Here is a 14,715-nt window from a genome sequence, read left to right as displayed (position 1 = left end):
CCGCATAAAATCGCTGATGAATCAAGTCATCTTTCATTTAAGAAAGTCACAGTATTTGCGTGAGGTAAGCATTGAGAGTGAAGGGTGCTTGGCGGGGCGGCGTGTCCATGTCAAAAGCGCCCTCTACCGCGCGCTTTTCTGAAAAGAGGCCGAAAATAGGAGCGTGCAGCGACAAAACGACCTCGAAATCAAGCACCCTCTCTCTTTACTCATCCCATTTTTGAGTCCGATTTCGATTGTCTAACAGGTAAGAATCGTCTCCATGCCTTCTCTCTCCTATCCCTCTCGCCTCTTACAACACAGAAAATGACACACTCCCTACAGGATCACAATCCGTCACGTGTACTCACTCCGAACTTGAAAGCTTTAGTCGCGCTTATGTCTGCCTGAAGGCGTACGTGACCACCTTCAGTTAGAAGTTATGAAGCTCCGGGTATTTCAATGAAAAAGCTGGAAAAATAACTTGCACAACCTTAAAAAAGCGCGTCCAGCCCTACGACGTGTTTTTTCATAAAAGTGGAAGTGGGTTTTTGAAATACGGGAAACTTGAAAAAGCACGTCGTTGGGTTGTTCATCACAGTGGGTGAACTTTTATCAAAGATGTTTTTGTTTGTGAGAGGCGAGAGGGATAGGAGAGAGAGGGCATGGAGACGATTCTTACCTGTTAGACAATCGAAATCGGACTCAAAAATGGGATGAGTGAAGAGGAGGGGTGCTTGATTTCGAGGTCGTTTTGTCGCTGCTCGCTCCTATTTTCGGCCTCTTTCAGAAAAGCGCGCGGCAGAGGGCGCTTTTCTCAAATGTTACGCCGCCCGCCAGGCAAGCTCAAATCGAAATGCTTGCCTCACGCAAACATGGTGACTGTCTTCAATGATTGTTGACTTGATTCTTCATCACTTTTGCGGTATTAGCGGTGCAAAAGTTACCATGCAGAAAAATGATGCTACTCATTTGAAAAAGTCAAAATGCTTAGCGCACTAGGTATTCCCAACCGGTCACCCATGTAAGTACTAACCCCGCCCGTCGTAGTTTGACTTCAGTGATCGGACGAGAACTGGTTTATTCTACGCGGTATGACGCTAAGCGAGAATCGCTGGATGAAGCCAACTTATAAAGCAAGTTTCTAAATCTCTATTATATTTTAAATATCAATTTTACAAGACTTAATAAGTTGAATCGAGAGTTTTCCGTCAAATCGAGCAAGAGATACCACAGAAGCATTGCCTTAATCACTCAGGACAGGAGCATCGGCAGTGTCGATCGGGATTACTTCCTACTTGTCTTCTTCTTTCTGCACTCCTACAGTGACGAAATCATGGACGCAATCATCTTGAGCACATCCTTTTTATTGTGAATTTCCTTCCTATTGAATCTAGACTCTTGATATGAATCGATAATATTTTCATTTGGTCTGTTTCAAATCACGTCTGTTGACAGCGCTTAAACCCAATAATGAGCGGAATAAAGTCCCTTTTTCACCTCTTAATTTGTCTGCGAATATAAATTTTCCTTCAATATGTCAGGGAGAGAACTTCAAGCGTGGCAGATCGGACAGTTGTTTCTATCGTCTCAAATATTCAACACTCACTTGTTCTTAAATAATTGACTTTGTGCGATCTCTCGACGTTCCCTAGGTCCACAAAAAGAGAAGTTCAACTCTTCATGAAGTACCTGGTAAGATAGAAAGCTCACTTAGCCAAACAAAAAATTACTATCCGTTAAATTTAAGACGCCCTTTGCACGTCCGCCTCCAGGTCGGCCAGACAGGAAGGGATTATCAAAAAACAGACCATAAGTCGAAAAAAGTCGCCATTCCATATTTCGCGGAAAACTAATCCTCGCTTTAGCGCACAGAGTCGCTCCACCGAGAGCGATTATCTTCTTTCTCCAAGTCCCAGTAAGTCGATTTCAATTTCGCCTTCTTTAAAAATCGTTTGATTCAAACGATTTTATCTCAAAAAATGATTTCATGAGAAGTCGTTATAAAAGGCCTCTTCGTCGACAAAGAGCCTTGGAATTCGCGCATAATCAGAGAAAACTTATTAAATCTTTTGCAGCGTCTTCGAGGCATCGATATTCTTCCGTGTCTACAAGGACGAATGATTCTAGCCCGACGATTACTAGGTATCAAGGAGATCTGAAAAATCCGTTTTCAAAATCCGTTTTCACCAAGAACTGTCACCCCCATCCCTCTTGAATTCTCGGAGCTGCCGGATCCCTTCGTCCCAAAAGACGAATGGGCCGTCGTCAACGTCAGCGGACAGCGATTCCACATCAATATGGATCACGTGAAGCTCCATCACCCGACAACACTTCTCGGCTCCGCCGGTACCTGAGAACCCAATGTTTTCGTTTCAATATTATTCTTGGGCGCTTTCAGATTTTGAGAAGATCTACTGGGACCAACAACGATCTGAATATTTCATCGACCGCCATCGTGGTACTTTTGAGGTAGCTGAGAAAAAACTACTGTTCACAACTCCTACAAACTTTCAATATTCAATAGTTAGTTCTGGTAATTTTAGGTGATTTCTTCTTTCCTAATGCGCGGGGGCAGTTTAATCCGACCCGACATCATCCCCATCGACATCTTCTTGAGTGAGCTGACGTTTTACCGACTGTCGTATTCGGCGATTAAAGACTTTCTCGACATAGAAGGTTTACTCTTGGAAGAAAATGAGATTATTCGCCCGATCAGAACAAAGCGAGAGCTAATCTGGGCGACATTCGACAGGCCCGAGACATCCTCTGTCGCGAGGATTGTCTCGCTCATTTCTATTACAGGAAAATTGACTCAAAAGCTCTTTACTAAATTGAAAAACAAGTTGTCAATTTCAACAAGCAATTATCTTATCAATGGTCGTCTTCTGCATCGAGACTTTTCCCGACATCGATATCGAACACCACCACTTAGCCGGCGAGTCACGGGGCCGCTCCGGATCGTCGATGGATTCCGATCTGGGAAATTTATTTTTCATCGAATCTGTTTGCGTCGGCTGGTTCATTTTCGAATTTATTATTCGTTTCCTGAGCTGTCCGAGCAGAACAGAGTTTATGTCGCAGTTGATGAATATAATCGACTTTATTGCAATTATTCCTTACTTTCTTGTTACTGGTAAGAGAACAGTATCTAAATGAAAACGGAAAATCTTCTCTAGCTATCGAAATTTCATCGCGTTTGCGGGAAACACTAGGTTCGCACGTGACCACGTGGCAGCCCCAAATGGTCACCTTCATTCGTTCTGCGAGGATTCTAAGGAAGGTTATACGAGAGAATATTATTAATAAGAATCGCTCCAGGCGACTTTGATAATTGCTTCGATCTGTTCGGCAGTTGCATCTAGATTTTCATGAAAAAATTGCTTCATCCGGAACTTCCGGAAGTAACCGCTTCCGAACTTCAGCTCGCGTGATCAAACAAAACGGGCTGATTCTCTCGGTTAACTTTCTAAGGGCATTTCGCATCCTCAAACTTTCCCGGTACTCGCGTGGTCTTCGAATACTCGCTCTTACTGTTCAAAAATCAGCAAGGAAATGATTCTGATAACAACATTTCTTGACCCTGGGCAATGACTTTTAATACGGGCAATTATCTTTTTGAATCATTTCTCCAGATTACTGTTTCTTTTGGTTTTCTTCCAAATGGTGCTGGCGGTCACTTTCGGCTCCGTGGTTTGTTAATTTGCCATTTCGCGCGAGGTCTTTCTGTAATTAGCAAATTGCCCTTTTTAGGTTTATATAATGGAGGCAGATGGGGAAAGCAACGAGATAACATCCATTCCTGAAGGTGTTCTTTTATTTAGCCTCAAATAATGTTCGTCAATAATTCTCTTGTCATTAAGGAATTTGGTTTGCTATCATTACAATGACGACGGTCGGATACGGCGATGTAGTTCCCAGAACTATTTGTGGAAAAATCTTTGGCTCGATTTGCGCCATGATGGGAACGTGTGTTTTTTAGCAAATTAGCAAAGATTTTAAATTTTGGAGCCCATTTTTTCTGAAAAATCACACTTGCTCAGGCATTTTGTGCATGTCATTTCCAGTGCCATTTTTTGTCTCGCACTTTAACTACCTTTACAATCTGGACCGGATGGACTGTAAATTGCGACCGGAAGATTTCGTCTATGATCCCAAGAAAGAATCGTAAGTTTGTTAACTCGGCAAAATAAAATAGTGAAGCTCTTTTTCTGAACTCCAAAGCTTGAACCAAGGTCAATATTGACCAAAAACGGCCGGTAACAAAATTTTAAACTGATTAAATATTATTAGCTCCGAACACGAAGGTCTACGTGCTTTTGAGTTGAATCTGGCGGAAGCTGTGCGCCACTCAGTCTCAGGATTCAACAAAGGTAACGCTAATTCCCGCGAAGTTTTGGCTCCTTTACTTCCGTTTTCAAGAACAAACGACGATGAATGTGTCCCACCTTTGGAATACGACCAGAAGGTGATCAAATCGAATCCAAATTAATAAAAATGCCACTTTTTCAGAATCAATCCGAAAAGAAGTCGAAGTTTACGATGCCATTTTTAGTTGTGATTTCTGATAGAAATAAAAACTGTGGAAGTCGAATATTGAATTGTTTTGTCATTAATTATACCATTAAGTATTTATTGAAGTATTTGAACGTTCATCATTCAGCTTCCCTGTGGTGACCAGAGTATGGTCAGAATCTGCAGACTGAAGCAAGCTACTTTGGATCAAACAAGGGGTTGATATTATAAATATGAAAAAGAGGTCAACAATAAAGAATCTACCGCGCCAAACATCTTATCCTTCATTTTCATCATCCAGTCATCAGGTGTTGATACTTCATCCTGATAGTTTCATTGTTTATTCTTTTACATACGCGCCGGGAAGTATGAATGTTATGAAACTGTTTACATGTACATATTAAGTACCTATATTAAATTTACCATGTAAATATCCATAATAAATCCGCTTAACACACGCGTTACTAGCGCTTTTTATTTAGCCTCAACTTTATTTCCCTCGACTTATTGTTCTGATCATCGAAATCTGAAGACAAATTGGTTTGGATGTCGAGAATAGCTCAAGAATTGATCAGAAGCCGCTGCTTCGCTCAAATTGTTGGTGTCTCGGACAGGGAGCCCGCCCTGATCACGTACTGACTGGGCAGGATCAACTAAAGTTTTTCTCCTTTTCTGGCTAATCCACTAACGACGGGCTAAGGTTGCTAGTGCCGTATCTCGGCGGGAGAGCTAATGATAAAAATGGGGCTAATTACATCACCCCCTGCAGAATGATGACTATTCGAAGCAGCGCGTTCTGGCTAGTTAAGACGCAGTCTGGTACGGTATCGCTTGGCAGGCTCTCTACTACTCCAGCGTTAGCAACCAGAGCACTACGACTAGGGTGGCAACTAGCCTCGTGCCAGTAGTAGTACAATCCATTTATTTTCGAAGCACTAGTAAAAATGTCAACTGATCCGAAACGAAATCACTAGCGTAAATATCAAAAATACACGTTTTGCAAAAGCTTCTCAAACTCATTCGACTTTTTTCATCAACACAATAAAATCTCTTTTTACAATTTAATAAATTAATTTCATATTTCATATTCTCATTTTTCTCTTTATATGATATTATCAATATAAAAGAGTAATAATTTGTTATCAAGTGGCCTTATCTTTATTTCATATTATATATTGCTACCATCAAGTTGATGGCATCAACAACTTATCCATCAACATTTGCTTTAGATTGACTGAGAATTTTTATAAAAGAATTGCTATCAAATACTTTTTCAGCAGACTTCAAACAAATAAAAATATCAGTTCGACTCTTTTACTACTTGAATATTTGATCTCCGGCCATCACTAACTTTTAATTTGTACAGAGGAGAAACAAGACCAACTCAACTGGAGATGACCCTTGCGCAAGAGTCACTCAATTCTATGGATAATTCTTAAATACTTAATATTTAACTTGAATCATAGAATTCACGTAGAAGCATAAATAATTTATATAGAATAGTTTGAGAACTGTCAATACCATTTTTCGAAAAGGCACTGAATCATTGATTTGTGCGCCTGTTACTGTATATATACAGTTATAATTTATAATTCTAATACTCCGTCACTCTTTGTACACATCGCTGAATAAAAAAGCTAAAATCGATTAACGCTGCGTCTCTTGTTTTCTGACCGATAAAAAAACGCTTCAAAAAGGGGTAATAACCGACTCTCTTTTTCTGCAGAGGCGCGTAGTGTCTGCTCTTTTCCTCTCAAACACAGGAGTCAGCAGATTTTCTGCGGCGCAAATAGCACGTGTTCGCATTTTCATTCGAATAAAATATTCACGTGTTGATTTCAAAAACCAATATTTTTGAGGTTAAACATAAAGAAAAGTTTACATAATTTTGATAATAGAAATTAAGAAGTACTCTATTGGCAATAGTCTATTGGCTGCTCGGGCGAACGTTGAATGATAAGAAGCCGTCCTGTTATCGCAATCCTGTCAAGTCGGCACCCGCGATTACATGACCTTCCTTTGACTTTCATAAAGAGCCCAGGATTATGAAATTCGTCCACAACCGTACATAAATCGAATTTGAGGAAGTTCTACTTTTTCGAATTTATTTCCTCCCAATTGAATAAACCAACAAATCGAGTTGCCAGAAGCGAACGTTTCCCGTTGGAAACGTGCCAGCGAACAACTTTTTTTTCCGAATCCATGAGCAATCTTTCAGCTTTCAAACTCATCCGCTGAAATTAGGACTACTTTCGATGAAGATTCTATTTTTCAAATTTCGGCACGTGGAATTTAATCCAATGATTCTAAATCAATAAAGAGGAACTCATCCTTGTTTTCAATTTTCGGTCTGAAATCGGACAGTCTAGTGCTCGATACAACACAAAGAATGATATAGAAAAGCCTGCTGGAGAAAGCCTGCTACAGTGTCGGAGTAGTGATAGTATTTTTGTCAGCAGGGCCGACCCTAGAGCAGCAGGATCGATGACCCAATGGTGTTTTCTTGTCTCTTTGCGTGGGCCCATCTCAAGGGCGTGTCGGCGCCGCGCTGCTCCCTAGCTCTCCGAGCTCACAGCTCAGCCGAGCCCTAACGCCAGAACGATTACCGTAACGCCAGACCATGCGCCAGCATTACTGAAAACCCCCTTCAATTAAAATTCCAACACTTTTTCACCCAAAGAGCTTGAAAAACACGAAATCAACGAAGAAATACGCCATCGCCAATTGATCAAGAAACAATTAACACCTCTAGAGAAGATCTACAGTCAGTTAAAACAAGAGAGCTCAAGAAAAAGAAGACTCGAACGAAAAATAAACTTGAAGGTAATTACCAATCCGAGTTCTTCTTTTCGGGAAGTAGCGGGCAGCTAGTAAGAAGCTCACGTGATTGGCAACGCACCAAAAACGCTACTAAACAACACTCTCTTTTCCTACGCGAGCGGAGAGGAAAACTGTACTAGCGCGTTTTACTTCTGATTATTTTAGTTTTGACCACTTTTTTGAACATTTCTTCAGCTGGATTCTGAGACTCGAAGATGGAAGAGGGTGGGGTGAAGACGGAGCCAGCATTGTCGGCAGAGGCGTTCACGTTACCAACACAATCAGGAGATAGTACAGGTCCAGGCGGGCAACTACAGGAAGGGCCGGACACTGGGAATTCCAACGAAGACCATTCCTCGCCGAACGAGCTTTCAGAACATTCGAACGCGGACACGCCGATCCAAGCGCATGGTGACGCGTCGACGAGCTCGAGAGATCGCTCCGATGACGATCTCGTCGACGGCGTCGAACTGCTCCTCGAAGAAAAGCTAGAAATCGCCGAATTCGTCAAGGCCAATCCAGCGACTGCGAGAGCCCTGATTCGAGAAAACTTCACCGCCAAATTCGGAAAACAAATCGATCTCGACGAGATTGACAACATCATCGCTATGGGTAAGTCCGGCCTAAGCGAGTTAGTGAAAAAAACGAGAGACGTCCCTTTTGTCTGATTTAATGGCCTTCAGTGGTTTCAATTTTCAGCCACGTTGGCGCTGCGCCAACTTGGACCCGCGCCGGGGCCAAAAACGCGCCGCAACGCCAATCGCCAGAGCTTGACTCGCAGATCGGCCGATCCCTGTAGCGCAAAGCAGGCAGAAAATGTTTTCTGTCTCTGCCGAGCTACAGAAATCGAATCCGATTAGAACTTGAGCTCTGGCGGGCGAGTTTCTGGAAAAAAAAACGTATACACGTGGACTGTCTATTTTTTCATTTTTAGTCAGAAGTTAGCCTACTTTTTTAATTATGAAATGTTTTCACGAAACTCAAACCAAGCCCTAAAAACATAATCGCTCCTTGGGAAAATTGGATTATGAAAACTTAAATAACTCAAATAATTTAAACGAATATCACATGATTACAAGATAGCCATAACAATTATTCATGTGGATTCGTTAAATAAGTGGTTGACATATGTAATCCTTGTTTTAAATCAGCACAATTAAATATAATTGTTCTCGGCAGATTGATCATCTGAACTCGAGCGCACTATGTTATTACTAGTATTTTTACTAGTGTTATTCTGCTCGAAAAGATGGCTAAACTATTTTTTATCACGTATTTTGCAACTCATAAAATCGATGAATATCCTCGATGATTTTATTTTCTTCCTCAGAAGGGGGATAATTTTCCGTCAAACTACTTATCTATCAAATATTTTTTGAATACAAATTTTAAAAACATGAAATTATCGAAAAAATAATCGCAAAAAATATCATCGAATAAAAATGACCATTCGCCAGAAATATAATATGCCTCATTTTGGAAATAGTTTGCACGAGTACCAGGATCGATTAGTTTTCGACTTTGAAAACAAATTCAGCGTGCTCAGAGCGTTGTCTCTTCTGCTTTTCCCTGGGGCAGCCACTGCTGCCATCCGAATAAGGATCATCTACCGAGCTTCGTTTTTGAACTGTCAGAGCTTTTATCTGTTTTCTGATGGTGATTGTTTGAATTCATCCGCCTGGCATTTTGGCGAGTTGCTACAATTTACACAAGCTTTTTACATACTGTCGCCGCTCGAATTTACAGTTTGCCAAAGTAGTCAAACTCGTAAAGCGCTTTCCAAACGTCGGCCAAAGTCAACATACAGACTTGGCAGCAGTCAAAAGCCCCAGCATTCGAGTATTTGAGCTATGACTAGTTACTTCGAAAGCTTTCATAATTACCATCTCATGATGAGATTCTCATCATAAAATGCCATCTCAAAAAAATTTTGAGACTGGGCTCATAAACCTGTGTAGAAAACCTGAGTCAGAATTCGAAATAACGCAGCTTTCATTTATTTTTTCTCGAACCCTGACTCAGGTTTTCTACACAGGTTTCTGAGCCCAGATATGGGAATAAGATAAGAGGAAGAATATATATATGCTAATTCTTGATATTTTTATTTTCGAAAGCATCCGGTCTAAATATCTATGAAAACAGTTCCTTGGCCAGGAAAATACATACGGAAAGTAATTCACCAAATAAACGTATCTTTTTTTTAAGATCCACACGAGTTAGCTTCCGATGGAATGACCCCAAGTCCGAAGTCAGGAAAACTGTCGTTTCCAAAAGGCGGCCCGAGAACTCCCGAGATAGAAAAGTACGTGCTCGGTCTATTTGAAGAAGCAGAAGCGAAGGAAGAGAGCCTCTCTGGATCGGCAGTGAGGACCAAAGCCCTGCAACATGCAAAGCTCATCGGACACCGAAGCTTCAGTGCCTCCAAGGGCTGGCTTCTGGGACGGATTTTTCTATAAAAGAGAAACAAACAGTAAGTGAGCAAAACGGCATAATGTGCTCGCTTAGCTCGCTACGCTAAAAAATTAAATTAAAAAAAGCTTGCTTTTGCTTCGTGATTTAAAAAATAAAAGAGGCATATTTTTCAAAATTCTTGTTGACACCCTTAATAAACATCCCCCTAAAATTCGTTTTTTGACGTTATTTACATTTCTTTATGAAGCATAAAAGATATAAGTAGATCATTGGAAAATGCTGCAAAGTATGAGAGCCCAAATTAAAAATTTAGATTTCTTACAGTATCAAAAAAATCCTCAAAGCGTTTCCTCGCGCGGCACGATAAAAAAGTTTCCCAATCCAGCGCGGACAAGGACTCCAAGCCGGAGGTCCGCACGCGGAACCAATTTTCGCTCTGCGAGAAACATGAAGTCGCCAAGTACTTGGTGCAGAACCCGAATATGCTTGCTAAAGATATCGCGCTGCTCTTCTCCGAGAAGTTCAAAAAACCGCTCACTGCTGACACCGTCCGGCGAATCAAGTCGGAAGGTAAATTTTTGACAGAAAAAATTAAAATTAGAACTGTTATTATTTTAATCCGAAATTAACAAATATGCTCATAATTTGCGCATCTAATCAATCGCGCCAGGAATTAGCGACGTTTCGCTCAATTCTAGCGCTCTTGAAGTATTTGCACTAATTGACGCAAGAAGCTGCATTTCCTAAAAAATCAAAGTGCTAATCCTTAATTTCGCACTTTTTAATTTAACGAAAGAAACAATGCTCACTGCTACCAACTTGCCAGATTGGTTTTTTATCTCTCCATAAGCTCATTAAATGATTATGGCTAGATTTAATCCGCTCTGGCGTGGGTACACAAAACCTGCCTCCAGGTCATGTGCCTCGACATTATTTTGAGCACGCGCCTGGGGGCATGTCGCTTCGCCTCCCAAAAAATCTTCTCGTGTTTAGGCGATAAACTCCTAGACGAGTCCCTCGCCAACGACAATCGATACAAGAACAAGTCGAAATCGTCCAACTTCCCCGAAATCGAGCAGGTCATGCTTGCCGTCATGGATGAAGCCGAGAAGCAGAAAATGACGCTCACTTCCGGCTACATTCGGAACATGGCGCTAGAATTGGCGAAGCAGCTTGGAATTGAGAATTTTAATGCTTCTCAAGGATGGCTTCAGCGCTTTCAGGTTGAGTTAAACTACAGATTCTCAAAAGTGATAGTTTATTTATGATAGTGAGATTCTTAGCGGAGTAAATGATATAACGATCTTTTACGATCTTTTACAACAAAATTTGAGAATTTAACCCACTCGATACTTCAATATCAGGGAGTAATTGCAGTGATAAACGGTTGAATTTAGATGCGACATGGGAAGAAACTCGATGATGGCCGAAAATTGCGACAGAATCGACCGAAACCATCGCCGTTTGTTCGATTGACATTTGGAGAAAAACATGAAATCGCGAATTTTATGAAAGAAAATCCCGGAATGCAGCTCAAGCAGTACGCAGAACTATTCACTAAAAAGTGGAATCGGAATGTGACGGAAAGGTACTCATTTATTTTTCATGTCCATTTTTAACAGACAAAAAATCAGGCAAATCATGGGGACGAAGGAAAACATCGACAAATGGTCAATGGAGCAGTACAAGGGCTCGAACCAAAGCTACGAAAAAATCACGCGAAAACCCCGAACTTGTCTGTCCAAGTCTGAGCGCGAAGAAATCGCCACCTTCATCAGCCAAAACAGGTAAGATAAAGGGGCGCTAACTTTCGATCGAATGTTTCTTGCATTTTGGACGAGTTGTGGTATATAAATTTTTAAAAGTGGAATAACGGCATTGGATATTGTCCAAGTCAAAAACAGAATCCGCGCGAATAATTCAGCAATGTGGTAAATAATATGGAATTTAACAGGGGCCAGCTTGGGAGAACAAGGCCCGGAAGCGGATTAAAATTGAATAGATCCCCGGAAGGTCAATTTTTTTTTGTTCTGAGCTTTGCGCTTGAAATTTATTGACCATGAATCTTTTGCGTTCTGAATTATTGATAAGCAAGCTCTGTAGATAGAGCAATTAACCCGCCTGGCAGCAATGGCAAGATAACATCAGGGATAAACTTACGTCCGAGCTACTGAGCAAGCACACGTGATCGATGAACTTTGCGGTATTTTGTAGCTATTCTCGCTGCTGATGAAGTTATTTTGTCTAGTTCAAGATGTTCCGCCACGCTCTTGAATTGAACTAAGTGCTCTCTGAAAGATGATGACCTCAATTTCTTTAGTGGAATGACGCTGGAAGAGACGGCGCGAATTTTCTCGGAAAAGTGGAGCAAGGACATCAACAGAACGCACATCGCTTCCGCCAAGCGAATGATCCAGAACTTACAAAACATGATCAACAACGACATTACGAACGTGCTTGGCCAGAGCTCCAACGATCATCACAACGACTTGCCGACCATGGCTGGCCATCTTCCGTCAACCAACGGGCTTAGCTCGAATGACAAAGTCAACAACAATTTGGATCAATTCCCGCTCCTCTCCGGCATGCGCAACGATATTAAAACCGAGACGGCGATCGACAGCTTGTCGAGCGCCGCAAAATCGGATGTTTTGGGCAACTCGCATTTGTCGTCGCACGCCACCGGCGGCCTCGATCTTTATTCACACTTCATGTCAAACCCTCAAAAAGTAAGTTCATCCGTAATAATCAATTTCATTCGAGAGGTAGACATCAATAATTAGACTCATCAAGACGAGTTTTGATGTCTACTCCTTGAGAGTCAACAATTTGCTTTATCCTAACATCCTCTTTTTCAGGATCCTCGCGACGATGGCACTTCAAACTTGTTTCAAAAGTCTTCTTTCCCTGACACAGGCCCTCTTTCTTTCTCGAACTCCTTGAACCACAAAATTTCTTCTAGCTCTGGAGTGAACTCTGACTTCAACAACCTAACCTCAAGCTCGCTGGGCGCAAGCTCGAATCCGCTCGATTTGATTAAGTTGCCAAGCTCGTCCGCGCCGCCCAACCCCTTTATCCAGAACCAGCTGTTCGGGCAGCATCAGCTCAACCAGGAGCCGAGTAGCTTCGGCGGCTTGGGACCCAACCAGGCCGGAGCAAATGCGCTCGGGCAGCAGGTTCCTGGACAGTTTATCACGTGCCCGCAGTGCTATCGACAGTTTGACTCAGGTCCTGTTTTCTGGTGCCACTTTAGCATGGAACACTCAAACTTGCTCAACCCCTTTAACTCGTTGAACCCGCTGAATCAGCTCGGCTCCGCTGCGTCCACTCAAGCCAACCCGCTATCGCCTCACGGGGGAGCGCCGCTAGGCAGTGCCTCGCTCAACGGGCCGCTCAACCCCCTCGGCCTCGGCAGCCAGGGCGCAACTGACAACTCCCTCCTCGCCGCCGGCATGGGAGGTCACCTGCCCGGACAGCTAAGCGAGACGTCCCAAGGCAGCGACCCTAATCAAACCCAAAATTATCTCAATACAGGCTTCGGCTTACCTCAACATATCTAAATCACCTGCCATTCAGATTTTTTTGAGCTTTTCAATCCAACCCTACCGTGCCCCGCTAGTCCGCTCCCTATTTCCTCATTTTTCAATTGAGCCGCGATTCTAGAGCCACCAGGTAGTAGAAAAACCCGCAGCGGTACTATCGACCATCTTTTTGGTCAATTCAATTATGTATTTTTAGTTTCTCTTTTTAGTCTTGTATTCGTTAAAACATATTGTTATTTCCTACTGCGGCACGATAGGGTGGACAGATGATAAGGATATCTTATGAATTTTTGACAAGGTTATAAATGTATGCGCTTGATCTTTTTTAAGGATTCTTGAACTTTCCTTCAGCTATTATTTTTCTCATCCCCCGCTACCAGCAAGGACTCGTAAGATTTCGTATTCGAGGCCTCGATTTTGAGCAACAGTTTTTGTGAGCACTGTAAATACGATTTATTTATATATTCGGCAAACATTTTATTAATCCACGCTCCTTTAGTTCCCACAATATTTTTTATTAATATTTAATTATTTATTAAGAGTTTGGCTTATTTCTAATCATTAGAAAAACTCGATCTCTTAGTACCAAGTTCAACCCTTTTTCCCAAGTTCAGAAGTTTCTTCTTTCCAAACAGTTTAAAAAACGGCTGAATTTCAATTTCAGTTTGTTTCAATTTGAAAATTTTCATTTATCAAATTCCTCAACCGGAACGCCTCAACTATTCAAAGAAAAAGTAAAACAAATCAAAGTAAAAACCCAACTCGAAAATACTCTCCTTTTCACCCTTTTGAACCTCCAGCTAAGCTTGAATTTTTTTCTTACTAAAAGAAACAGAACCTGACAGCTTTAAAAAAAACCCTATTTTGCTTCAACAGATAAGAAGTCTTTTATTCTGCTGATTGTCTGCTCCTGTGTGAATACTCGAAATCAACGGCTTTGATTTCAAGTATTACTGTTCCAGTAAAAAATCCGAAGAGTTCCAAATTCTTGTGATGTGCATCCCCGGTGATTCAAAGTCTCCCCCTTTTAACACATTATCTATCTCAAAATTACAATTCCCGCTTACTGTAATTCACAATTAATACTGTTTTGTAATGATAGTAGCTCCGCTTCTCTCTCCAGAAAGCCTCAACAAAAAATATAAAACTCTCATTCACGTATTGTTTCCTTCTCAATTTCTATTTTGGCCAACTAAATGCCTGCTTTTTCTTTCTTACAGAACAATTTTACATCTGTAGTAAAAGCCATTACAAAACAAACACAACATCTTATTCTTACCCGACAGAAAAAAGACTGTAAAAACTGATTTTCAAAAAACAAAAACAAATTAACTTTTGCATATACTGGTTTCAACTCATTCATGCTCACAGAACGTATACCCACAAGTTTAATTAAATTATAATTGTTCTCAGTTTTCAAAATAAAACATGCCTCAAACAAAAAAAC

The 14,715-nt window shown here is 41.3% G+C and overlaps 3 protein-coding genes and 1 pseudogene across 5 annotated transcripts in view; 3 read left to right on the top strand and 1 right to left on the bottom strand.

The window, feature by feature from the left end:
• LOC145697222 (eukaryotic translation initiation factor 3 subunit I-like) overlaps positions 1-14,715 on the top strand; it is a 28,952-nt gene that overhangs the window by 4,048 nt on the left and 10,189 nt on the right. Inside the window, exon 1 of one of the 3 annotated variants that reach the window (XM_081774394.1) lies at positions 154-247. The exons of 1 other annotated variant lie outside the window; for it this stretch is intronic. The gene's annotated coding sequence lies outside the window, so the exon portion shown is untranslated. Of the gene's footprint in view, positions 1-153; positions 248-14,715 lie in introns of those variants that run through there. One more of the 3 variants, XM_081774396.1, reaches the window with a different exon arrangement.
• Positions 967-1,085, bottom strand: LOC145700856 (5S ribosomal RNA; annotated as a pseudogene).
• Positions 2,186-4,571, top strand: LOC145698423 (potassium voltage-gated channel subfamily A member 2-like). Its single transcript, XM_081775626.1, has 12 exons — positions 2,186-2,328; positions 2,381-2,451; positions 2,526-2,782; positions 2,826-3,115; positions 3,159-3,300; positions 3,615-3,672; positions 3,733-3,787; positions 3,843-3,950; positions 4,023-4,146; positions 4,273-4,352; positions 4,402-4,447; positions 4,492-4,571. Exons 1-12 carry the CDS (start codon positions 2,280-2,282, stop codon positions 4,532-4,534), a joined length of 1,323 nt encoding a protein of 440 aa, XP_081631752.1. The 5' UTR covers positions 2,186-2,279; the 3' UTR covers positions 4,535-4,571.
• Positions 6,938-14,714, top strand: LOC145698422 (uncharacterized). The gene is made up of 9 exons (XM_081775625.1): positions 6,938-7,317; positions 7,510-7,926; positions 9,520-9,729; positions 10,051-10,296; positions 10,720-10,949; positions 11,124-11,314; positions 11,361-11,513; positions 12,047-12,455; positions 12,585-14,714. Exons 2-9 carry the CDS (start codon positions 7,530-7,532, stop codon positions 13,284-13,286), a joined length of 2,538 nt encoding a protein of 845 aa, XP_081631751.1. The 5' UTR covers positions 6,938-7,317; positions 7,510-7,529; the 3' UTR covers positions 13,287-14,714.

This window comes from Oikopleura dioica, chromosome 2 (assembly GCF_907165135.1).
Source record: "Oikopleura dioica chromosome 2, OKI2018_I68_1.0, whole genome shotgun sequence".
In the NCBI taxonomy this organism is placed as follows: domain Eukaryota; kingdom Metazoa; phylum Chordata; class Appendicularia; order Copelata; family Oikopleuridae; genus Oikopleura; species Oikopleura dioica.
Note: the sequence above shows the minus strand (reverse complement) of the source record. Positions and strands in the feature narration are given on the sequence as shown.

Coding starts and splice junctions, on each gene's coding strand:
- LOC145698422 (XM_081775625.1), top strand. CDS start 7,530: ATGGAAGAGGGTGGGGTGAAGACGGAGCCAGCATTGTCGGCAGAGGCG. Junction 10,950..11,123: donor GATGGCTTCAGCGCTTTCAG/GTTGAGTTAAAC, acceptor GGTTGAATTTAG/ATGCGACATGGGAAGAAACT. Junction 11,514..12,046: donor ACCTTCATCAGCCAAAACAG/GTAAGATAAAGG, acceptor CAATTTCTTTAG/TGGAATGACGCTGGAAGAGA.
- LOC145698423 (XM_081775626.1), top strand. CDS start 2,280: ATGGATCACGTGAAGCTCCATCACCCGACAACACTTCTCGGCTCCGCC. Junction 2,783..2,825: donor GTCTCGCTCATTTCTATTAC/AGGAAAATTGAC, acceptor TTGAAAAACAAG/TTGTCAATTTCAACAAGCAA. Junction 3,673..3,732: donor CGGTCACTTTCGGCTCCGTG/GTTTGTTAATTT, acceptor TGCCCTTTTTAG/GTTTATATAATGGAGGCAGA.